This window comes from Populus trichocarpa, chromosome 5 (genome assembly GCF_000002775.5).
Source record: "Populus trichocarpa isolate Nisqually-1 chromosome 5, P.trichocarpa_v4.1, whole genome shotgun sequence".
In the NCBI taxonomy this organism is placed as follows: Eukaryota; Viridiplantae; Streptophyta; class Magnoliopsida; order Malpighiales; family Salicaceae; genus Populus; species Populus trichocarpa.
Genome location: NC_037289.2, coordinates 4,598,327 through 4,622,108, shown reverse-complemented (window position 1 = coordinate 4,622,108; position 23,782 = coordinate 4,598,327). Strand labels below are relative to the sequence as shown.

Genomic DNA, 23,782 nt, shown 5'->3' with positions numbered 1-23,782 from the left:
AGCTGGCTATTGAAGTACCCTATATCAACTTTCATTCTTCTGCCGAGATGATTTTTAAAAACTCCTGTTGAAAACGTTGTTCGAAACGGACACCATCAGACAGGTACTGCTCATTAAAAAAAAGCAGTATGAAGTTCAAGGTTATCAATTCTGTTCAATTTTGTTTGAAATGATGAAAACATTCCATATTAATTTAAAAAATAAAATAAATTTCATTTTATTTTAAATCTCGGTTCATTTCAGATTTTTCAACTAAATTCCACCCGGAATGTTTCGGTTTCATTCCACATATTTCGTTCTGCTCTTGAAAAGCCATTGAATCAAATTGAACCTTGTTCAATTTAATTAATTAAACCACCCAATTATAAAAACCCCTTTTTCATTACTATTTTCAATAACAATGATATTAATTTTTTAAAATTAGATTTATCATTAATATATATGGTTTATATTCATGTTATTTTTTTTTTCATGTTTATACTTTATAGAAATTTAAGCAAAACAAGGAATGCTTTAGATTTCATTAGCCTTGATAACATTGACTTAATTTTATATTTAAAATATTTGTGTTAAAATATTTTACTTTCATAATATTTTGATATTTTGTTTAAGTTGAATTACTTTAAGTTAAATATCTATTTAATCTTGACTATTTAGAAATATTTTAAATTTTAAAATTATATATATTTGGCATTGTGTTTGTATTGCATAATTTATAATTAATTTATCTTGAATTTGAATTATGTTTGTTATATATATTACAACCTCGAAACGGCTAAAATACTTCAAAATATTTTATTTTAATTAAAAAAACAAAATATTTATTGAAATATAATAGACAACCTTGATCTATGAACTATAGAAAAAGAAAATAGAGAATATGGACGAAAGGAATGAAGCTTTTTATGATAAGGAAGCTTGTGAATTTGAAACATAGATAGAAGGGGCCTGTACTTTAACACTCGAGTGACTCTCAACGTTTGATTAATCGAAGTGATAGCCATGAAATAATGCAGAAGGGTTGGTAAAGAAGTCTCGTGTTATTTTTACCGAAGAGATAGTTCTCACGTCTGAAGGAATATCGAATAAAGAACATGGGATTGTTATTGGGCCAATAAGTGGTAATTATCATGTTATTTAACCGAAGCGAAGCCAGAAACGACAACGGTGTCGGTTCACCAGTTCAGTGGTCTAGCCGATGGTTCATCGGCTCAATACCTAGAAAGAGTGTGTGCATATTATCAAGTGACAGGAGACGTGGTGAAATCTGTCATATATCCAGCAATTTCCATGTTAAATTAACCCATCTTTCTTGAAAACGATGGTGAGCTATTTCCTCTCTTGCCGAGTAAAATAAAATGAGATTTCGATAATCGTAAAGGAAAAATTCAAAAGACAAATGTTTCTATATTGTATAATTTCTGTTCGTAATATGTATGGGGTCTGTGTGTGTGTGTGTGTGTGTGTGTTGTGTATCACAATAGGCACAAAACTCTCATTTACAATCTCTCATAGCATTCATTTACAAGGATCCTATGTCAGCTGGCTTGCTCGCGTCTCGTGGGGCTGTCAGTCTCACTTTCGGGTTTCCAATTGCTTCTACAAAAGAGTTCAGTAAAAAAAGGAAAGATCCCGTTATGGTCAAAATGAGTGACCCAAAAAAAAATTAAGGAAAGAAAAAAGGATGTGAAAGTGGCATTCCCTCCATGGTCAAAGTGCATGGTCCAGAAAGGAATGCGAGGAAGGACACGCAATATGTTAGTGGGACAAAAAGCGAGAAACTAGCAGGCAAAAAGAGGGGGGGTTTAGAAATTGGAATCTAGGATAGATTGAGAGCCAGTTGCTGCAGAAGTAATTTCTTCTGAGATGCATTGATGACTCCTTTGCACTCAGCATCTGCCAAAACCTCTGTCATAATGGCAGCTGCGTGGCCTCTGGGCTCCTCAGAGGCTCTCCTCAACATGAACACCTGAAACATACCAAAAATCCATGAATTATAGTTAGAAAGGTTCAGATGAAAATAAATGATTGATAAAACACTAGAATGGTAACAACATGCTAAATACACATTCAAAGTGAAATCCCTTCTAATCCTGAACATCCTCAGCTAATCAAATATAAAAGGATGAATAATTTTGTTGCACCATTAGCAATAAGGATATATTTGTGGCAGCTAGCATCAGTTTCAGTTAATTCCAATGCACATTTGCACAATGCGGCAGGAACACCAACTTCCCAATTTTACAGAGGAGAAAAAATGAGGAACACTTGTACCGCATCAATAGTATAAGAGATGAAAATACAGGGGATAGAATCGTAAATATCACCTCCCTAAACATCATTTTGAGAATGCATATCATTGTTAATCATCAACATAATATTACGTGTCAAAGGAAAATAGTTTGCTTGACTAGCTTTTCTCCGCTAATTCTGCTTGTGACCAAGGGATTGACAATGTTCCTCCACAATCTCTACTCAGAGAATAGTATACAAACACACATCTTCAATTAAATTAAGTAGTTTCCAAAAGGTAAAGCCTGTGTTTATAGTGAAGATGATGAAAGTGCTAGAGATAAGGAATGAAAGAAATGATATTGAAATGAAATGCAGCATCAAGTAAACTAAAGAGAACGAAGCAATGGAAGAATATTTTGGAAGTCTTTTCTGAAACCATGAAGACAATATATAAAGATTTACACCATCATATGAGGATTGCTTTTTGTTGAATGTTTTTTTGTATATGCTTTCTACAAAATTGAGGTTGTGCGTCTATATGGTTTATTCTCATGACTTGTGCACAAAGTTGGACTCCATTTTTCTTTCCAGTTGCTGTTTGCCTTCTCCCTTTGCTTCTTGTATTTTTTGGCTTCCTCCTATTTATATATCCTATTTGTTCTAATTCTCAACTCATATACTTGATCTTAATTTCTTAGTCATAGCTACACTAAATAATCTTTACTCTTATTCATGTACTAGGGGTTCATGAACTTCATCGACAGTCTAGGAAGATCATAAAAATGATTCTAAATCAGTATATTATATTTCATCATTTTTAATTCAGTAATCTTTCACAAAGAAAGAAACATTTCTTCCATAGTTGAACTTCTGCAGTTACTAGGGAACGGATCAAGTTTCTCCTTTATTCACCTCAAGATTATCAGTATGACTTGCATAGTGATTAGGGAGGGATCAGTATCTGGAAGTTCAAATGATGGGGTGCTGTGTCTGGTGTTTCCAACGTTAAAGGATCATTCAAGTAAAAATGCAAACACATGAACTATGAGATTAGGTGTGCAATGGAAAAGCAGGGATCCATCAGCCAAGCCTCTTGTGTGAGAATCAAGTGCACTATAAGAGACAAGGAATATAATACCTGTTCATCATGCGTTATTTCTAAGCAACCAGGTTGATGGATGAATGGTTCCCCATCTATCTGAACTGGGAAAGCACTTGAAGCATGTATTTTGATGGCCTTCCCTTGTGCTAGCCTCGTTGCTTGTGAAAGTCCAACCTGAATAGTAGAACTAGCATTAGGGAAAAAAAAAAAGAAAAAAAAAGCATGCTACAAAATCAGAAGTGTAGCAGAGAACAACATCAAAACACTCTAAATAGCAGGCACCATAAACAGGCCTGGAAGATTATTTACTCCTAATTATTTGGGAGAAAATGATTTTTGAAGATAGCAGAACCTGCTCCAACCAAATGCTAGAAAGCACAAGAATATACGATGCCTCCCAAATATTTTTAAATTCTACCCCCTCTCCAATCCTACAAATTTCAAGAAGATCAAATCATACCATGTTACTCAGAACCACCCACTTTTCTCAGCAAAATGCAAAAAGCCTACACCAAAAATCCCAAGCCAGCAAACAACATCAGAGAAGGATGGCTATGCACCTCCTGTTGTTAATGCACGCAGAACGAACCTCATTGTGGCAATGTCCTGTGAAGCCTCCTCCTCTCCTCAGCTATAAAAGGTCCATAGGCAATAATTTTATTAAGAACTTTTATAAACACCTTGAATTTGAATAGTCATTTGGCTATCTAGATACAATTGACCAGAGGTGAAAAGGTTGTACTGAAAATTCCCAAAATTATTCCAAAGTTTCCCATCCAACCATCTTGGTTAAAGAGAAAGTGACAAGGATTTAAGAATCTGACAGAAATTACAAAATGCTCTATTTCTCTATCATTAAAATCCCAAGAGATGCCACCACCATCCATGTTGTAAAAATAGAAACTGGATATGCTGTACAAATGAGGAAGTGTGGTAGAAAAAAGTGAATTACGGATTGCCTTTGTTTTGGCCTAGAGAAAACCTTCCAATTCTACAGATGATTTTTCCCCTCATCCCTGACACAACCCATTAGAGATCTGCCATCAGCTGCTCAATCCACTTAGCTGTACCATGACAGGGCTTCTAAATAGAGGTAGACAGGCATTAGAAAAAGGGTAATGAAATCCTATAAAGAGAAACAAGCTCCCTTCTAACTGTTCAGATGCTTAGAAACCCGCACTACCATTAGACCTTAGAAAAGTTATCAACTGCAGATTGCAATGAAAGGTAGGCCTGGTTGCATAGCACGCACACATATGCACACATACAAAGTAAATGATAAAAAGGAATCTATTTTCAGAAAATCAGAAATCTGAAGTTCCTGAGATGAAACACTACACAAACACTTAGAACTCTCTCTCTCACACAAAGAGTGAACGAAAAGAAGGAACCTATATTCAGAAAATGACAAACCTGAAGTTTGCCGAGGTGCCATGCTCCACAGACACTTACAACTTCAAGCATTTTATCTTGCATGGATTGAAGACTGAAATCATCATCATGTTCATAGTCATTTTGCCAAAGATCCACGCCCCCCATATAGCTGCCAATGTTCAGCACAATTAAACCCTCACAATCCTGGAGGGAAAAGAAGGATGAAAGAACACAGCATTGAAAATATGAAAGAAAGAAACATGTTTTAAACGCAATTAAAACAAGAAAGCAGCCAAAATACTAAGATAACATCTAATCAAGTACCTTTGGAATCTGTATGTCTTTCCCATCAACTTCAAGCCAAACCTGCCATGGTAAGTCAGCACAAGCTCTATCCATCATATCTCTGGCACCTTCTCTGGCATATCGCAATTTATTCACAAACTGCAAATTAAATTTTAATTAGACAAATTCTAAGGCAAACAGTGAACAAAGATCAAAGGCCCGTTTCTGAAATATCAAATTGAAATTCCAACGGAAAGGAAAAGAAAGCTATAGTAACCTGGAGCACTTCGGTATCTTGAACTTCGGTCTAAGCATGTTTACCTTTAAAAAAAAATAAAGCACGATCGTTCTTTTATTCTTTAAACTCAAAATGCACTTGGCATTGCCTAGCAACAATGCCGGATACTAATGATCCAACAACCTGATTATGGTACTGAATGAAGTTGTCCAGTTGCAGGACAACATATAGACCATTATTTTTTCAGCCAAAACATTGAACTACCCTCAGGCTCAAGGGATATCCTACAGCAAGCATGCATCCAATAGATTTCAACAAAGAAGGGTGGTCAACTATAAGGAATATGTTTGAGTGAGAATAAAGGATAAATCAAACAACAAACAGAAGGGAACAAAGAATTGGTAAAACAAATTCCAGCATTGAACCTTCTTTTCCACTCAGAAACAGGGAGGTTTTAGAAATTGTAATGAACTGCCAGTGTCTCATAGAGTTTAAAATTGTACAGAAACATTACTGTCCAACAGAGTGCATGCTATGGAAAACTAAAGCTCTTTTGAGTGAAGTATCAGGCGATTGATTTAACAACATACATTACAGCCAAAACAAAAATATAGCTACCTGACTACTAAACTTCTCAGGATTCTCTTGACGTGTTATGTGAAATTCATATGCAAGCTTAGCATCACATCCAATACCTGCAAAAGAAAAATTGGTAATGAGTAACAGATTGATGAAGCAATCTGCGAAACAAGATTGATGAAAAAAATCCCAAGTAACAACTTCATAGATCTACCTAAGTAGTTCATCATGAATTTGGATTGTTCTCTTTCCATATACCCTTCTGAATTCTCTTCTTTGATATTTACTTTCCAGCGATCAAGCATTGTAACTGCAGCTTGGTCGATATCTTGCAAAAGTGTGCTCAAGCCACCTTGTCCATCAAACTTTGAGAAGCCTCCTCCCCATTGCAAGACCCTTGATAAATCATTTCCTGTACCAAGGGGAATAATAGCAACAGGTGGTGGAGATTCAAAGTTGCGCCTCTCAATAGCATCAAGGACCCATGCAACAGTTCCATCTCCACCACAGACCAAAACTCTAAAATACCGCACCTTGCTAAATAACTCCAAACCAATGTCAGGCCCCTGCAAATCACTTAATTCAAATACCTGAAATGGAGAATTAAGAAATTCAGCCACATACCATATGAGCTGTTACAGGCAATGTAAGTGAGAAAATGTAATTATTCATAACAACCACTATGTGGAAGTAATGCAAGAGGAAACCAAAGCCACTTTATTTTTCCATAAAAAAGCTTTCACAGGAAATTAATTCCCTTAGATGAAGTCCACATTATAGCACTTAGAGAGCACATTATGGAGATTCCTCATAAAATATGCTTACAATTAAAAAAAAATGTTGGATGATGAAAATAACACATTTGACATGACAATGAAAGATTATGAAAATAATTTTTTAAGGAATTAAAGGTCCACTTTTCTTGTGATAACTATTAAGGAGCTCAACTATATCACCTGTACAGGATTCAACAGCATGTTCAGTGTCCTTCGAAGAATAGGCCCAAGTTGACCTCCGCTCTTGGAATTAATGAAGACCAAAAGGGGCCTTGCATCTTGAGCCAAATCAGCCAATGCATACTTCTTAACTTGTTCACAGATTGCAGTTCCACCTTTATCATGCATTAGGCCATTAAGTGTGTACTTTATCCTGCCATTCTTCTTTAAGCAGTGGAAATCAGTCTCGCTGCTGGATCTGTTCAATCCAGCAAACCCATTCAACACAAAATCCGAGTTTCTATTGGCAGTTGTTGCACCTTGCAACTTACCATTAACAGGGCGATCATCTCCATGCTTGCCTCTGCTGCGCTGCTTTCTTCTCATCTGCCCACGAACAGAAGAGGCTATAATTTCCTCAGTGATCAAACTTAAACTGTTTCCTCCATCAACTTCCTTCACACAGAGTGGCGAAAGAATAATCCTCCTAAGGGGACCCAAATCACAAACATCACCAGATTCTTTTGACATTTTAGCTTGACATCTCACATGAATGAGCCTCTGACACCACAAACAATGCCACGTCGGTGAAGCATCAATAAAAGTAACACCACACGGTTCATCACAGTAAGAACAAAACACACTCATCTCAGGATTCTCATCCATATTAAACCATCTCTCTGACCAATGATGCCTCACATGGCTAGACCCTGCTTGCGCAATACACTTACAATCCTTCACCGCAAACTCAGAACAATTAAAATGAGCCGCCGCACCACAAACAACACAACGGTGCACAAAATCACTACGCAACGACGCACTACAGCCATTATATGGTAACACCAATGAAGTCAAACAAACACAGCATGCAGAAGGCTGTTTTTGACCATAAGCTAAATCTTCAATCCATAAATGACTAGACCGCGGAACATTTAACCTTTTCCAAACCTGCTTCTTCGCTTTAGCCGCAGCTTTAACCCATTTCTGCGATGCTCTTTTATGCCAATTAATTAATCTATAAACAATAACTAAAAATCCTAAAGCAGCTGTAATTAACCAGGCAATAAAAGATCCACTATAGTAATCATACGAGCTTGCAAGCACCCGCACAAGCGAAATTCCCAATCCCATCATTTCCAAAACCCTAATTCCACACCACCACCATCAATCAATTCAACAACAGCAACTCTCACCAAACGGATTTTCACTTCTCCGGATTTTCACTTTCCGTTCAAAATCTTAAGAAAAATCATAAAAATTAAACAAAATCAACAAATGATAATTATCAAAACGTGCAAAAATCGAGTAAATTACTAAATTAAAACATGATCAATCACTAGATCCCATATTAGATTTTGAGAGGGAAAAATGAGAATCGAAGGAGAGGGGAAAAAAAAGTAACCAGGAGGATAGAAATGAGGCATACATAAGCCCTGGAAAAGGAGATCGATCGTGATTTTGATTTTTGAGAGAGGATTTCTGGTTTCTTGAGAGAAAAAAGAAGAGAGCTTTTGAAGAAGTACAGGTGCTATGGATTTTGATCTATATATAGTAGCGTTTTTAGAAGGAGAGGGAATGGGCGGGCGGGATTTTTAATATGCGCAACAAACGCGGGTTGGCCTGCGGTATGGAAAAGATGTCGACGCTGAAAAAACCAAGTTTAGCCCTTGCATTTTGTGTTAACTCTCATGATCAGTCCTTATAGAAAGGTTTTTCCATTAAGTCGACCCTATATATGGCTATATTCGTTATGTTTTGTCGATTTTCAATCCATTTTAACTAAATTGTAGACAAATTGTGACAATTTTACACCATAGGAAGGGACTATGTTGCTTGTAATTCGGGTTGAATTGACAAGATGTGAGGGTAAATCTGATAAAAACTCGTATGGGGACTCATTTGCCAGTTTGACAAACATACAGGGGCTAAATTGTGGGATTTTCCAAAGTTAGGGTGCTTTTTATGAATTTATTTATTTTATTGTGTTTTGAATCTCGGGGGTTGTCGGTAAAGATGCTGGTTCTCGAGCTCACCGGAATTAATCAGGGGATGAGACAGTAAAGAGGGTCTGGATTGTTAAGATCTTTTTTGGACGAGTTACGGAATATTTCTTCATCAATTAGTGGGCTTTCATGTGAGATTTACACGTGGAATCCACCCAGACAAACTAGAGGTCAATATTAGCCACATCCTTCTGGCTTGCTATGCTAATTATTCTTCGTTGAAATCATCGACCATCATGCACTATTATGTTTGAATTATTTTTTTACCAAACACACTATAATTTTTTTTTTCCTAAACTTGGATGCTCCCATGTTTATCTTTTATTTAATATTTGTTTTAAAAAAATATAACCAATCATATTAAAAAAAAAATAATGAATCTAATATTATTTTTTATATACAAAATCATAAATCACATACATTAATATTTAATATTTATAATTTATTAATTATGATGAATATATGAATCTTCGTGGTTCATGAATTACTCATAATCCATTCATTTTCTTCATATGATTAATATATTGATACATATACAAAGATATTTTAGAAATTAAAAAAACTTATTAATAAAGTATGAATTTAATAATAAATATTTTTCTTTAATAAAACTCAAATCTAAGCTCATGAGCCTCCAAACTCGTTATCCAACCCACAATTTAATATTTAAAAAAGTCATTACACATTTTATAAATCAATTCCAGCTAGCAATTTCTACCGTCAAGAATAAAGAATTCCACGTGGATGCCCCTTTTGTATCACAGTGATATCTCAATTTCCATGCACATCTCTGGAATCATCGTATCACAATGATATCTCCTCGTATTCGGTGATATTTATTTTCTTGGCTGGTCCAATGTTTCAAAGCACTGCTGGAATGAGCATTATTATCATCTTGGCTTTACACTGACCTAACCAAACTTGAGTGATTATACAAGTTGACTCATAAATGACTAATTTATTCAAATATAATCAAATTAAAATTAAAACTTGTTTTTAAATAATATTATTTAAGACAAGATAAGAGACTCAAGTTAACCCAATAATTCATGAGCGGACTTAACAATTCAATGATGATTTTTTTTTTAATTATGTACCCTAAACAACATACGAACATGATTCAACAAAAGTATTGTTGAAGTATAAATTATAAAATATAAAAGGTTGATGGTATATTCAGCATTTAAATTGAATACAACTCTTTAAAATAAAAATAAAAGGAGAGGTCAAATTTTCTTATAACTTGTATGTAATTTGTAAATAAAAAATAAATATAACATTAAGTGTAACTTGATAAAATAATTATTTTACTAGAAAAATATTCTAAATTCCAATCTCATATTTGCAAACTCACTCAAAAATAAAAATGAAGAAAAGGACTCAGAAACCTGTAAGATGTAAAAAAGGAAAGCCCTGGGTTATTAGCCTATGATATCTCTAAATATATCTAATCTGTCAGTCTAAATTCAAGCCTGTAAAATCTTCCTGATGCATTTCGAAATTCCGTTAGCCACGTCATCTCCCTTTCCGGATTTGGCGCCAACACGCTTCTAAGTTTTATTTAGCCGAAAATACCCACCAACTGCAATCAGTACTCTCTCTCTCTCTCTCCGGTTTTTTTTTTTGAAAAAAAAAAACCCTAAATCGCAAACAACTAACTGATCAGCAGAAAAAATCATCGACGTCAATGGCTACAAAATTAAAGAAAGGGATGTTAGGGGTAAAGGCGTGGCTAGTGGTATCAAAGTCAGGCAATGGATTATAATGGCACTGACAAGGAGGGTGTCGTTGAGGATACTTGGGGTTCACCCTCATGTTTCAGAGAAAGACTTAAGCAAGAGAAGAGATCCAGCTTTTCTGCAGACATGAAAAGTCAGGAAATAGTGGGTGAGGGTGCAAATACAACAATGAATGTTCCAGTAGCTGCAGGTCCCAGATTGCTTCCTTTCGAGTTCAGAGCACTTGAAGCTTGCCTGGAGTCTGCTTGCAGGTGCCTTGAACGTGAGGTACATGGTCTGTCTATTATCTGTGACCACTTGTATTTCATCATCTGAATTGTGAAACAAATGGTTTAACCGTTATATATTGCTTAGTTTTTTAAAACATAAATAATCAAACATCATTTCAATTAGATTAATTATCGATTCTTTTGAATTCTGATAAGCTTTGTGTGAGGAAATGGATCATTTTAACTGCAATTTTTGCTTTCCTGCGCGAGTAGATGCTGTTAAATGTATTTGATTTAAAATCTATACATGCTGTCAAGTATTACTGGTTTATCCTGTTTGAATCCCAACACCCAGGCGATTTCTCATTGATTGATTTCACCTATCGGTGTAAAAACAAAAATTAAACGAAGGGTTTGTGGCTAAATGGACGTCGGAGAAAGGCACTAAATTGCAAGATAAATCTTTTCTTCCTAGTAGATTCTGCTTTTACTTTAATTATCCAAGCCATGGCCCTCCCAGTAAGAATTGTTAAGCCATCAAAATAGTTACAAGATCTTTGGCAGATGCAGCCATCAAAATATCTTCTTTTTTCCCCCTCATCGTGTACTTTATGCTACAATAAACTTGTGAATTACACTGGATGCATTTTATCGGATTCCATCTTTCTATCCTGTGTAGTATATCATCTTCCTGTAGGTGGATGCTTTCTGCACGTTGTTTATACAGGCTATGAAAGAGAGACAATTTTGCGTATTTGTTCTTCATGATTCATCTGCGAGTGTCACTCTGTCTCTAGGGAATTCTATTGTTTGGATTTTGAAACTGCATTAAATTGTTCATCAAAAAGGTATTTATATATAATTTAATCTTCTAGAAGTTTAACAAAATGTGATATAAACAAAGCAGTCTAGCATTGTAGGATTGTTTGGAATGAACTTTCATATTACACTCTTTGATGGGAAACCAATACAATTTTGGGAGACTGTGATAGCCTCAAATGGAGGTTGTATAGCTTTATTTCTAATTTGTTTTAATGGTAATGTTTTAATAATTGATTTTTAAAATAATTTTTTTAAAATACATTAAGATAATATTTTTTTATTTTTAAAAATTATTTTTAATATCAGCACATTAAAATAATAAAAAATAAAAAAAATAATTTTAAATAAAAAAATTAAAAATTAATAAAACACTATTTAAAATTCAATTCCAAACTGCCTCTAGAAAAAAAAATATATATACTGTCATCAAGAAGCTATCATCAAAATAGTTACATCTTTTTAAGAATTTTTTTTTTAAATCACTACCATTTCTTAAGTTAAAAAAAAACAAAAAAACAAAGTTAGTATTGTGACGATTCGATTTGTTTATATATTTGTCTGATGAAGTACGATACAAATGTGTACTGTTGCTGATGTGTCTAGTTTTTATTGGTCTTAGAAGTCAAATGTCTCTCTTTAAATAAGAGGAACTGATTCTATCTAGGATGTTGCTAAGATTTCCTTTCCTGTTGACTTGTCGGAATCTCTGTCTCCATCTTTCCAACCTAGATTCTTTCCCTCTCTACTAAGCTTTCTCAGCAACCAAACATCGGTTAAGCTGTAGCACCACCATGGCTACGAAATTAAAGAAAGGCATGATAGGGATGAAGGCACCAAGTTCACAAGCTAAGTACCCATCTCGTAGAAGCACACGTTATTCATGTGTTTTATTGGACACTTTACAAGAACTTATTCGGTTCTGTTCAGTGGCTCGGCTCTAAGGGACCACGGGTTCTGTAACAAAAACTTGAGATAATTTTACTGTGGATTTTCTATTAAATTTTTAATTTTTTTAATTTTTTTTAGACAATTGTATGTTTTTATGCTAAATTAAAGATCAATTAATTCAAATTTATTGAGCAATAACAGGATTAAAAAAAATAGCCGGGGTAGAAAAGACACTGAAAATAAATGGTGAATTCAAAGTTTTAGTAAAAAGTTCATTTTAGTTCTTTAACTTTATAAATTATATCAGGTTGGTCCTTAAATTGTTTTACAATTCAATTTTGATAAAAAAAAATTATTTTTATTGAGTTGAACCATATTTTTGAACCATATTTTGGGTTGATGAATTAGTTCCTAGATGTTCTAAGGGTGTTAGTAATGTTTTAAGATTTATTGAGTTAAGCCACAATATCTAAATTATTATTTGTTTTTTTTTTTGTTGTTTAATATATTTTTTGTCCCTCATTTTTTAAAAAAAAATATGATTTCACTATTTTTTTTATTTAATTCAAAACTAAAAAAAACAATTTTATCATTTGTTATTAATTATCTATTTTTGGTATCTCAGTTCTGCATGCTTATCCTGTTTTTTTTAAAATATTTTATATAAAAAAATTTTCATATATCTTTTTTGTTTTTATTGTATAATTAAATGAAAAATAATATTTAGGATAAAAATTTATCGAGTCCGATAAAAATAATATATATATATCTGGCTTTTCTCCTGAAATCTGGAGAAGCGTCCCTGTCAAATTATATTGAAGAAAACTGGACTCTCCAACCTCATAGTGACAAGGATTGAGGTAAGCCTCACTGGCCATTTGCTGTGGATATTTCGTGAAGGGGTAAGATGGGATCCCAAGATTTATGAGAGTATTTTGATTTGTGATGTTTTTTAAAGTGTTTATTTTTTTGAAAATATATTAAAATAAATTATTTTTATTTTTAAAAATTATTTTTAATATCAATATATTAAAACAATTTAAAATATAAAAAAATTAATTTTTTTATTATTTTTTTCAAAATTAGGATGCAAAACGTGTCATAATCACAGAGGGTATCCTCTAGGCCATTTTCTAGCCAGAGAATTTCACCCCAAAAATGGACAGCTGAGTTTGAACCACATATTTTTATCACAGAGGGTATCCTCTTATTAAACTTCTTTTCAGAGAGTTAAGGCCTCTTCCTTCTTCTTTTTTTATCTCTCTGTGTAATCTCTCAGCCTCACACTCCCCATGATCACTTGCAAAGCTTCAAGCTTCAATTTCGAAACCAACCCATCTCATCAAATTACGCTTAAAAGATACCTACCAAGTTCACAAGCTAAGTACCGGCCATCTCATAGAAGCACAGCGGTGTCATGTTCTTCTTCTTCCGTTGGGGGGCTGAAATGGAACACCACAACCACAAAGGCAAGTCAAAGAGAGAAGAAGTCCCAGAAAGAGGAAGGAGAGGAAGGAGAGGAAGGAGAAGGAGAAGGAGAAAGGAAGGTGCATTGTGAAGTGGAAGTTATTTCTTGGCGGGAAAGAAGAATTAAGGCACAGATATTAGTCTACGCTGACATTCAATCAGTCTGGAATTCTCTCACTGATTATGAGCGACTTGCTGATTTTATTCCAAATCTTGTTTGCAGGTAATGTTGAGCCTATAATATTGCCACCAAACTCTTTTTTTGTTGTTGAGATTTTTGGTTATTAAGGTAGAAAGAGTAGGGTTTGAAATTGAGTCCTGCCCACCGCTCCTGCACTACAGGGGAGAGTATTGCTGGACTGAATGCACATTGGTGTTGGAAATTGTTGTTAATGGAGAGGGATTGGTATGATTAGAAAGTTGTTTGTTTTTTTATTGATTTTGTGCAGTGGGAGAATCCCTTGCCCACATCCTGGGAGGGTATGGTTAGAGCAGAGAGGATTGCAAAGGGCACTCTATTGGCACATTGAAGCTCGTGTTGTCTTGGATCTCCAAGAATTTCCCCATTCAGTAAGCTCCTTCATAGGCCACTTTTCAATGCCATTGTAGAATTATCCCTAATGGTTGTCACTTGACTATTCTTGCGTACAAAAGAGAATAAAAAACAATAAACTTGCTACTATTTTTGTAATTCGAGAGTTTTTCTTTTCTTTTCAAAATAGCACACGCGGAAAAAAAAATATTGCAAAGTATCTAAGCTGGAAAAAAGGAAATAGCATGTTTTAGGTTTTATAATAGTTAGATAAAGATTGTTTTTCAAATTGTTTTTTACTTAAAAATATATTAAAATAATATATTTTTATTTTTAAAAAACTATTTTTGATATTAATATATCAAAACAATCTAAAAATATAAAAAGAATTCAAACACAGTTTTAAACACATTCCAAAATAAAATTTGGTTGCAACCATTTAAAATTTAATAGGTTGTGCTACTCCCAGTAGCGTAAGGTTGCACTATTAGGAGTGGTGCAACCCTAAACATTTTGAGAGAAAAAAAAGTGAAAGTTATGCTATTAGTGTAGCGCAACCTTCAAAAATAAAAAATAAAAAATTGTGAAGGTTGCGCTGATGGGAACAACGCAACCTTCACAATATTCGTTTTGCATTTTTAAGGAGCAGCACGATCAGTTGAATCATGTTATATATATATATATTTTTTCAGCTGTGCTACTTTGCAAATTTTTTTGGGAGTCTTTCTAGTACTTCCCCTCGTCTTTTTCGAACATTTAATCAATGAGTTGGTTTGGCGTGAATCATTGTACTGTGAATTTTGCTCATCATGTTTCTCATCTACTCTTTGTTGTAGCTGACATGGTATTTTAACCACTTGCTACTTCAATTCTGTACTTCTTGTAAGACATGAAAGTCTATGAAATTGCTAACTAGTAGAAGAGCTACCATACTTACTGAGTGTCAAATCAAGCATGATTTGATATATTCAGATGTTAAAATTCAACTTTCTAAAGTTGTTCGCTAGATGCGATTACCTTCTTTCTTCAAATACATAAAATTTCTAAGTTGCCATAAGCTCTTCATTGGATCTCATGATAAGTAATGCCTTTCCCTTTCAGTGCATTATAGTAATAATGCTTATCTCCTTTTCTGGTCTGGAAAGGAACTCATGGTTTTCTTGGTTGTTTTAATGGAATAATTAAACTGCATGATTCAGCTTCTACTTGCATTCCTTTGGAGTTTTCATCCTACCAATGACTGTTAAATTTATTTATCAATTATACATTTTAGTTTTTCTAATCTTGTAATTTCAAATAATATTCTCAGTTGTTGATTCATATATGTGTAGTTGCTTCTCATTTTGAAACCTTTTGGATGAGTTTCTACAACTCAGGCACATGTTCACCTCCGAGCTTTTCCATGGTTGATGGCGATATCTTGGTGTGTTGGCTTTTGAGTTAAACTGCATGGGTCTACCTTTTCTCTTATTTAAGATGAAGATCCGAGAAAGTTTCATCCTGTGAATGCCTTTTTCTCATCTGTTGCATGTGTAAGTTTCATGTGAGATTTGTTGTCATAAATCATCTATTTGGGTTCAGGCCAATAATCGTGAACTACACTTTTCAATGGTTGATGGGGATTTTAAAAAGTTCGAAGGCAAATGGTCATTGAGATCTGGGACAAGGTAGATCCATAAACACGATATAGAAACCTAGCATTAAACTTATTTTATTAGCCTCTCTCAATAGCATGTTCTGTATTTAAATATGCTTTATTTAGCCATGCAAACCATCATTTTCTTTTTGTTTCCAGTTGGGGATTGGTTGTTGCTTAAGGAGTACGTCTTGAATCAAGAAAGATTTGAAACAAAATGGTTGCAAGTTTATATTTATTGCCTTACCATATGAAGCTAGATAGAAATTGGTAGAATGACTTTCTTTCAGATTTTCTCTTGAGCTGTGTATTGTTGTCAAAGTAGTGGTAGTTTCTGTCTGTTGTTGTGTTCTAAGATTAGTTTCTGGTTAAGGATGTGAAAATAGGTGTGTCCTTGTGTAGCTGGTGGGTAAGCCATGAGGAAACAACATGGATAGATAAACTGGAATTAATACTCTTTTTTGAATGCTCGCTCTGACAAAAACTCTGAAAACCATCTCTTGTTTTCTTGGGTTTTTCTGATGGTAAATGGTTGAGCACAAGAAAGAAGAATTTTGCATCCGAGAATAACTAATAACCAAGTTTAGTAGGCATCATAAAGGTGCCAAAGAAAGAGGAGAGAAAAGAAGAAAAGAAGTTGGTGTCTTTTTTGCTTTGCCATAGACTGTAAGAATGCATTATCAGCGATTGCATGAAAAAAAATTCAGTTTTCTATTGTCTTTTCTGTTTTCCTTTCTTGATCACCTTTTCTCTTTATTTGCAGGCATGGAACAACAACATTGTCATATGAAGTTAATGTGATGCCACGATACAACTTTCCAGCTATTTTTCTGGAGAGGATTATTGGATCAGATCTTCCTGTAAATCTTCGAGCCTTGGCTTGTCGGGCAGAGAGAGATTTTGAGGGGAACCAGAAGACAGGAATTACAGAGAGTGAGACATCCATGACTGCATCTACTTCTCCTGGAATGGTTTTGGATGGTGCTTTTCGTGAGAAGGATAAACTGTCAACTGAAGATTTAAAACAGAGTTATCCCAGCTCAACTTTTGGTCCCATGCTGCCACCTTCAAATGATTTGAACAATAACTGGGGGGTGCTTGGAAAAGCTTGCAGATTGGACAGGCGTTGCATGGTGGATGAAGTTCATCTGCGCAGATATGATGGCCTTTTGGTAACTGATTTACTCTGGTTACTGTTATATGGTTTTCCTCTTCCAGAGAGAGTCACTTTTGTTTTAGCAGTTGCTGATAAAGTGATTTTGGGATGAAGGAAAATGGAGGGGTTCATCGCTGTGTTTTTGCTAGCATAACTGTAAAAGCTCCTGTTCGTGAAGTTTGGAATGTTTTGACTGCTTATGAGAGTCTTCCCGAGTAAGCCTTCCATGTATCTAGTCAAGTATTTATACAATTCTTGAAAGATAGATTGAGCATCTGAACCTGCAAACTTTTAAACTAGATGCTTCTTTTACTTGTTCTATTACGACCAAGCAAGACTTAATCCTTTTTTGTTAGGATTGGTAATCACAAGTCATTCAAGGCTTTATTAGGGTTATGTTTTGAATTTATCACTCCTGAATAAAAAAGCACAAATATAATTGACTAAATTAGCTAATGTATTGCAGCAACCTAACTAGACCTTTATGATAAACATATTTAATGAATTCACTTAAATCCAAGGAAAATATGATAGAGGTTCTTAGCTAGATAAGGTGTGAAAAAAATAATTTGAAGGTATTTATTTGTGAGAGGAAGAAAAGGACTGGACTTGCTATGAGCACCTTAGATTATTAACTTCATTTACAGTAACTTTAGTTTTGTTACAGATTTTTGTAAATCTTGAATCAGGAGATCATGTTACCCTTTTCTTGCTTTCAAAATTCAATAATCATGTTCTCAATGCAGGTTTGTTCCAAACTTAGCCATCAGTAAGATTTTATCTCGAGAAAACAATAAAGTTCGCATTCTTCAGGTAAGAGCAGGATCTTTACTTGCCAGGATATTTCCGTTCCTGGATTAAACTCGATTCTTTCATTCTATGGCTAGATAGGTTCTGTTCCTGGAGATATATATACTTATGAAGTGTTGGATTCCCACCAAATCCAGTTTGATTAATAAAGGGTATGGAGATCAGTAAGGTATGAGTGGCCTTATGTCAGAGTTCTGCCTGATATACGTGGGGGTGGAAGTGACAAATTATGCATCCTTGTGAGCTGAATTACTTCTAGAGGGGTGAAGCATTTATTAATCATTAACATATCAGATATCTCTAAAAAATATCCAAATTTTTAAAATTTGTGGAAGTGCTCTGATACTCTTCACGTGCTGGTAATTTCACATGTATGCAACACCCCTTTTTAGAGTTGCAATGCAATTTTTACATATTCTGAGCCTTTGCATAAGTGTGAAAGATTAATATTTTCAACGGAACCACAGAAAGGCTCCATTGCATGTTCTTTGACTAAAGCAAGAATTAGAAACCGATCTAAATTTATTGTGGGTCCAAAGTCCCATCTCTAATTTCAACTGAAGAAATGGGGTTGTGATCAAGGAGTAAATGCTTCTACTTTATGATGTAGTAGTTAGTTTCTTCTAATGCATTGTTTCTATACTCGATGCTGCTCCTTTATACCCTGTACCTTCCTGGATTGAGTTGAAAGGATGCATGCGATGAAAGGTCTGACAGGACTGTTTAGAAACTATTATAATTTGTTATCAATTCATACAATCAATTAACCATAGATCATCAGATTAATAGACTTTAGACTTTCCACTGTTGTATTGTTAGCTGTTTTGAAAATATCTGCTACCATTCAATAGAGCAGCAATCAATGCTTTTGGTTGTTAACTTATGTAAGGTTTATGGCCAACATTTGGCAAAGCAAAATTGTAATGCTTCACATTTTCCCTGTTTGCAGGAAGGATGTAAGGGCCTATTGTATATGGTACTTCATGCACGTGTTGTTCTAGATTTATGTGAACACCTTGAACAGGAAATCAGTTTTGAGCAGGTAGAAGGGGACTTCGATTCATTTCAAGGAAAATGGATTCTAGAGCAATTAGGAAGCCACCACACGCTACTGAAATATAATGTGGAGTCCAAAACGCACAGAGATACATTCCTTTCTGAAGCTATTATGGAAGAGGTATTGAAATATATTCAATCTGGCTTTAGACATTTTAAACTGTATTTTGGCTCTCCCCTTGGCTTATTTAGATTTTGGATGTAGATCTCCGGGGTTCAGTCGGGGCATGATAATGAATGTGTATAGATCTAAAGGCTTTTTCCTTACTGATCAATGTACTTTTTGTCCCACAAAGTAGACTTCTTGGTTAGATTTACAGTAACTTTGGACTTCCTCGTGAAATTGAGTTCTCTTTTCTTTCTTATTTTTTCAGAACTTCGGGTGTAAATATTTCATTTTGAATGATTCATTTGTGCAATAACAGCCACGGATACATAATCTAACTTGTCACTTGAAATGCTGGAAGCTTCATGAAAATGTTGGAATTATTTGATAGCATCAATCTGGTGGTGCCATTATTGTTTTTTAGTAGTCGCACTAGTGGTTAAAGGATACATATATTTGAATACTGTTCAAACTTCAAATCTCAGTGGAGGCTTTGAATTTGCATCAGAAACTGTTTTAAGTTTATAATACGAGAAAATTTGTTAGAAACTTAATCACATGTAGTGAAATTTGGCACTTCTTTGGAATGTGTTGTGAAAGTGGTTACTATGAACTTTGCACAAGAAATACTGGTAGATGAGAACATTATTCTTTCAGGTTATATATGAAGATCTCCCATCAAATTTATGTGCAATTCGAGACTATATCGAGAAAAGGGAATCCAACAACTCTTCGGAAACAGAAGAACATGGACAATATTCGAAGGAATTGGATTCATCCAGAGGTGACAGTTATCACGAGCACAGTATGGCAGTTCAGCAGGTTTCTGATGTCAGTAACCCAAATTCACTTAAACAAAGACCCAGGGTCCCGGGATTGCAACGAGATATTGATGTTCTTAAATCTGAGCTGCTGAAGTTCATTTCAGAACATGGGCAGGAAGGATTTATGCCCATGAGAAAGCAGCTTCGTTTGCATGGTAGAGTAGATATTGAGAAGGCCATAACACGAATGGGTGGATTTCGAAGGATTGCGACATTAATGAATCTCTCCCTTGCATACAAGCACCGTAAACCAAAGGGATACTGGGACAACCTTGAGAATTTACAGGAAGAGGTAGAATAGATCTTCATTTTACTCTGGTATCTATTTTCATTAGCTAATTTTCCAGCTTTGATAGTGTTTAAATTCTCGAGCATTGTATCTTTATGCTCAGTGAAGCTATCTGTTTGTCTACTAGTAGGAGGAAGGGGCGAGAAAGAATTCCCAGAAGAATTTTTCATTACAAAATTATTTCCACGTTCCATCATTGTTCAGAAAATCCTTGGAGGCCAAAAATTGACACTTTTCATCTGTAATTTGTTCGCAACAAAGTTTTGTAGGAATTCAACATTTAAATATAAATCTGGTGTATTTGCATGTTTGTGTAGTGTGCCCTGCATCCATATGCAATATGCATTTAAGGACAGCTACAAAGTACAGATTTGGTTGCTTTTTCCATCGTAGGTAATTAAAATGCTCTCGACGTGGTTTTGTTTTGACACTTGAAAGCAAACAATCTAACTAAATTTGATTCATAGAAAAGCTAAAAAATTTATGCATATGTGCATGTGTTATAGACTTGCAGAAGTTAATTTGCTGAAGTTAATTTGCAGATTAGTCGATTCCAAAGGAGTTGGGGAATGGACCTTTCATTTATGCCAAGTAGAAAATCTTTTGAGCGTGCAGGTAAAATTACATATCAATTTCTTGTTGTGATACCTTTCTTGTCCTATCAAGCCGTAGGTTGCTTCTCGATAGCAACATGTTATGATTCTATCCTGAACAGATTTGTGGGAAATGGTACATATGATTTAAAAACTGCCTCTGATCTTTCCTTATATAGTAAACAAACTCTGCATTATCCATCAAAGAAACTTTGTGAATTCAGAAATTCTACTTCTATCTAAACCAAAATGTATTGGTAGCTTCTAGTTGCCTCAAAACTTTGATGTCAAGCTGGCATTGAAGTACAATAGTTTACCACACATGTACATAGACATTGCAAAAATTATCCTTGCCCACTTGCCAACCCTGCTTGTATGGAAGTTCATAAACCTGACAAACAGCACAATGTAAATAGCTCCTTTTTTTTATGAACACAGTCGGAACAGTCTCGACCTGGGACATGCTATTATTTCTGTCCTATAAAGACTGGAGTCTAATTCTAGAATTGTGCCGCATGATTTTTCTTGTTCTCTATTTTCTGTTTTGTTTTACTTTTTCATATTATAGTTACCAAACAAAACTTGTGCAGGGCGATATGACATTGCACGAGCTTTGGAGAAATGGGGAGGACTTCATGAAGTTTCTCGTCTCTTGGCTCTCAAGGTGAGGCACCCCAATAGACAGGCAAATTCTATCAAGGATAGGAAAATTGATGATGTTAGTACTGATGCTGAAGGTGAAGACAAGATTCCAACAAAAGCATATGTATCTCAGGATACACAAAAATGGCTCATGAAATTTAAAGATTTGGACATTAATTGGGTTGATTAATTATGTAATCTTCTATTAATCTCCCTCTGTTTTTAAGCGTTGTTTTGCCAGAGAATTCCTTTGATAACCAGATATGTGGTCCTTTTTTAAAAGATTTTAGGGTAGTGATAGGAACTCCAGAACCAAATCCTTTGCCTTGCTCCTCCCTGTAAACAATGAGGTAGCAATGGAAAATGGAAGTCACAATTATCTAGGGTTCTTGAACAATGAGACCAATAACTACAAAGAAGGCAATCAGACTGTAACTGCTGAAACGTTTGTATTCTCTGTTCAAAACTTATTACATCACACTTTTATGCATGAACTATAAAACAATACAAAAAATAACTGATAACAGACACGGCTGCTACTAGACCCCGAATTACAAGCTGCTCTTAGCCCTCAAACATCAAGAAAAAAGACAATAAGAGCATATAAGAGTTCCCAATCAACGCTTCCAAGTGCACAAGTGCACTGCAACTCCCCTTTTATATGTATCAGTATGTAAATTGCTGCACCTAACAGTGTTGATGATGTTAATCAAATTGGCACATCAGAACCAGAAACCAATCGTGCAGGAAATTCTGATAAAACAATAATGCGAGATGAATCTTACACTTCAGCACCAACATGAAAGCATCAGACACTGCTCAGCTCAAACTATAGTCCTCAGTAGAAGCAGGCTGCAAGGAACGTATCTTGATAACATAAATTCTGGCATCAGAAATCCCATCCCAAGAGATCAAATCTGATCGACATTTCCCCAATCTGAGAGGGGAGGAAGAGGTATTATTCTCTTTGTAAGCAATCCCAAGATGATTTCCACATTTGTAACAAAGAAGCTTGGTTCTTCGCTGGAATAAACCCCAGGAACGCATGGAATTGAAGTATGGTGTACATCGAAGTTCTTCAATTTGAGTGAACCTGGTTTCATCAATGCTGAAGAATGAAATACTTCCTTTCTTTATGGATTTCTTGTAATTAACTCCAATATCTGGAGTGTTCCGGTTGCAAGAGTTCAAGTTTAACTGATACCCACAAGAACCGCAGCTGCAAAAGAACAAAGTAAAACCACTGGAATTTAGTATCTACATCTCTGCTACTGGTTTTGTTCCAGCTCTAATACTAAAATTAAAAGACTATAACATTAAAAAAGAAGAAGAAAGAAGCAGAAGCAGCCATCATACAGAGATATGTTTGAAGAACAAACAAAATCCTTGTCAAGCTTGAGTGGGTCACAAATGCTGATTTAGAAACTTTCTGCTGAATGATGTCTAGTTAAGAAGATCATGTCTTAGCATTCAAATTATTTTCCAAGGCAAGTAACCTTTTCTTTCTTTTTCGAAGAAATGAACACACTATTTCAAGCACACATCTAAACCCAATCCATGATTCCATCTTGAAAACTTTCTTGAACCAATTCAATAACAGCAGCAGAAGCAGGCTAGCAGCCACATTTTAAAGAACATGTATTGAACGGAATTGTTGCTGGGTTGGTTCAGACTAAATAGCTCAAAGACAAAAACATCAACTCAAGAAAGAGGAAAAAAGAAGTCCAAACCCACAATTGCAAACGTCATAAAAATTTCATTCTTGATTTAACTTTAAGTTTTTTCATGACAAAAGATTTAGACACCAGTATCATCCATCAATGGACTGCCAATATATATTTTTTTATCATCAGTCAACCAAGAATAGGAATACAAAAGATAGTATAAATGAGAGCAAGAAAGAGACCTGTAGTTAACGTGAGGGAGACTGAGAGACAATGGAGAAGAAGGGCACTGAAAATCTTGAATCTTGTTGTCTAAGTCTTCACTGCCCATCTTCAATGCCGTTAAAGAAAGCGAGTTTGTGTCCAGTTAAGACAAAGAAGAGCTTCAATGTGGCTCCTCAATCTTATTTGCTTGTGTTTTTAAAAGAAAGAAAAGAACGGGTGCAACGGTCACTAGAAGAGGGTCCCTCCAATCCATGTGTGGGGTCCCTCCAATCCCATGTGTACCTTCCTCTTTTCTGATCTAATGTCAACGGTAACTCATGAGCTTTTTTCATAGATTAAAAAAAATAAAATTCTAAACTAGAAAAACTAAAAA

The 23,782-nt window shown here is 34.9% G+C and overlaps 3 protein-coding genes across 13 annotated transcripts; 1 reads left to right on the top strand and 2 right to left on the bottom strand.

The window, feature by feature from the left end:
- Nucleotides 1-1,387: 1,387 nt before the first annotated feature.
- Nucleotides 1,388-8,339, bottom strand: LOC7479175 (diacylglycerol kinase 2). Of its 7 annotated transcripts, XM_024601714.2 has the most exons (9): nucleotides 8,175-8,336; nucleotides 6,770-7,986; nucleotides 6,028-6,403; nucleotides 5,853-5,929; nucleotides 5,036-5,155; nucleotides 4,751-4,915; nucleotides 3,927-3,968; nucleotides 3,374-3,511; nucleotides 1,388-1,969 (listed from the first exon to the last, which is right to left on the bottom strand). In XM_024601714.2, the coding sequence occupies exons 2-9, from the start codon at nucleotides 7,880-7,882 to the stop codon at nucleotides 1,820-1,822; spliced, it is 2,181 nt and encodes a 726-aa protein (XP_024457482.1). In that variant the 5' UTR covers nucleotides 7,883-7,986; nucleotides 8,175-8,336; the 3' UTR covers nucleotides 1,388-1,819. The 7 variants fall into 7 exon arrangements, 4 of the variants coding, with proteins under 4 accessions (XP_024457482.1, XP_024457481.1, XP_002306287.1 ...); XM_024601713.2 differs by having other exon boundaries at nucleotides 6,770-8,336; XM_024601715.2 differs by lacking the exon at nucleotides 1,388-1,969 and adding an exon at nucleotides 3,798-3,843 and having other exon boundaries at nucleotides 3,369-3,511; nucleotides 6,770-8,338.
- A 5,280-nt stretch (nucleotides 8,340-13,619) lies between these two features.
- LOC7455182 (uncharacterized) lies at nucleotides 13,620-22,010 on the top strand. Of its 4 annotated transcripts, XR_002981983.2 has the most exons (11): nucleotides 13,620-14,099; nucleotides 14,326-14,446; nucleotides 15,990-16,075; nucleotides 16,808-17,216; nucleotides 17,315-17,415; nucleotides 17,947-18,013; nucleotides 18,960-19,187; nucleotides 19,830-20,288; nucleotides 20,603-20,678; nucleotides 20,828-20,900; nucleotides 21,469-21,545. XR_002981983.2 is itself a non-coding variant. In XM_024601907.2 (10 exons), the coding sequence occupies exons 1-10, from the start codon at nucleotides 13,702-13,704 to the stop codon at nucleotides 21,708-21,710; spliced, it is 2,184 nt and encodes a 727-aa protein (XP_024457675.1). In that variant the 5' UTR covers nucleotides 13,620-13,701; the 3' UTR covers nucleotides 21,711-22,010. The 4 variants fall into 4 exon arrangements, 3 of the variants coding, with proteins under 3 accessions (XP_024457675.1, XP_024457677.1, XP_024457676.1); XM_024601907.2 differs by lacking the exon at nucleotides 20,603-20,678 and having other exon boundaries at nucleotides 21,469-22,010; XM_024601909.2 differs by lacking the exons at nucleotides 13,620-14,099; nucleotides 20,603-20,678 and adding an exon at nucleotides 15,785-15,831 and having other exon boundaries at nucleotides 14,330-14,446; nucleotides 21,469-22,010.
- Nucleotides 21,947-23,597, bottom strand: LOC7455181 (uncharacterized protein At4g08330, chloroplastic). 2 transcript variants are annotated; one of them, XM_024601910.2, is made up of 3 exons: nucleotides 23,427-23,597; nucleotides 22,308-22,739; nucleotides 21,947-22,207 (listed from the first exon to the last, which is right to left on the bottom strand). In XM_024601910.2, the coding sequence occupies exons 1-2, from the start codon at nucleotides 23,513-23,515 to the stop codon at nucleotides 22,340-22,342; spliced, it is 489 nt and encodes a 162-aa protein (XP_024457678.1). In that variant the 5' UTR covers nucleotides 23,516-23,597; the 3' UTR covers nucleotides 21,947-22,207; nucleotides 22,308-22,339. The 2 variants fall into 2 exon arrangements, with proteins under 2 accessions (XP_024457678.1, XP_002306286.1); XM_002306250.4 differs by having other exon boundaries at nucleotides 21,947-22,739.
- Between the last annotated feature and the right edge of the window lie 185 nt (nucleotides 23,598-23,782).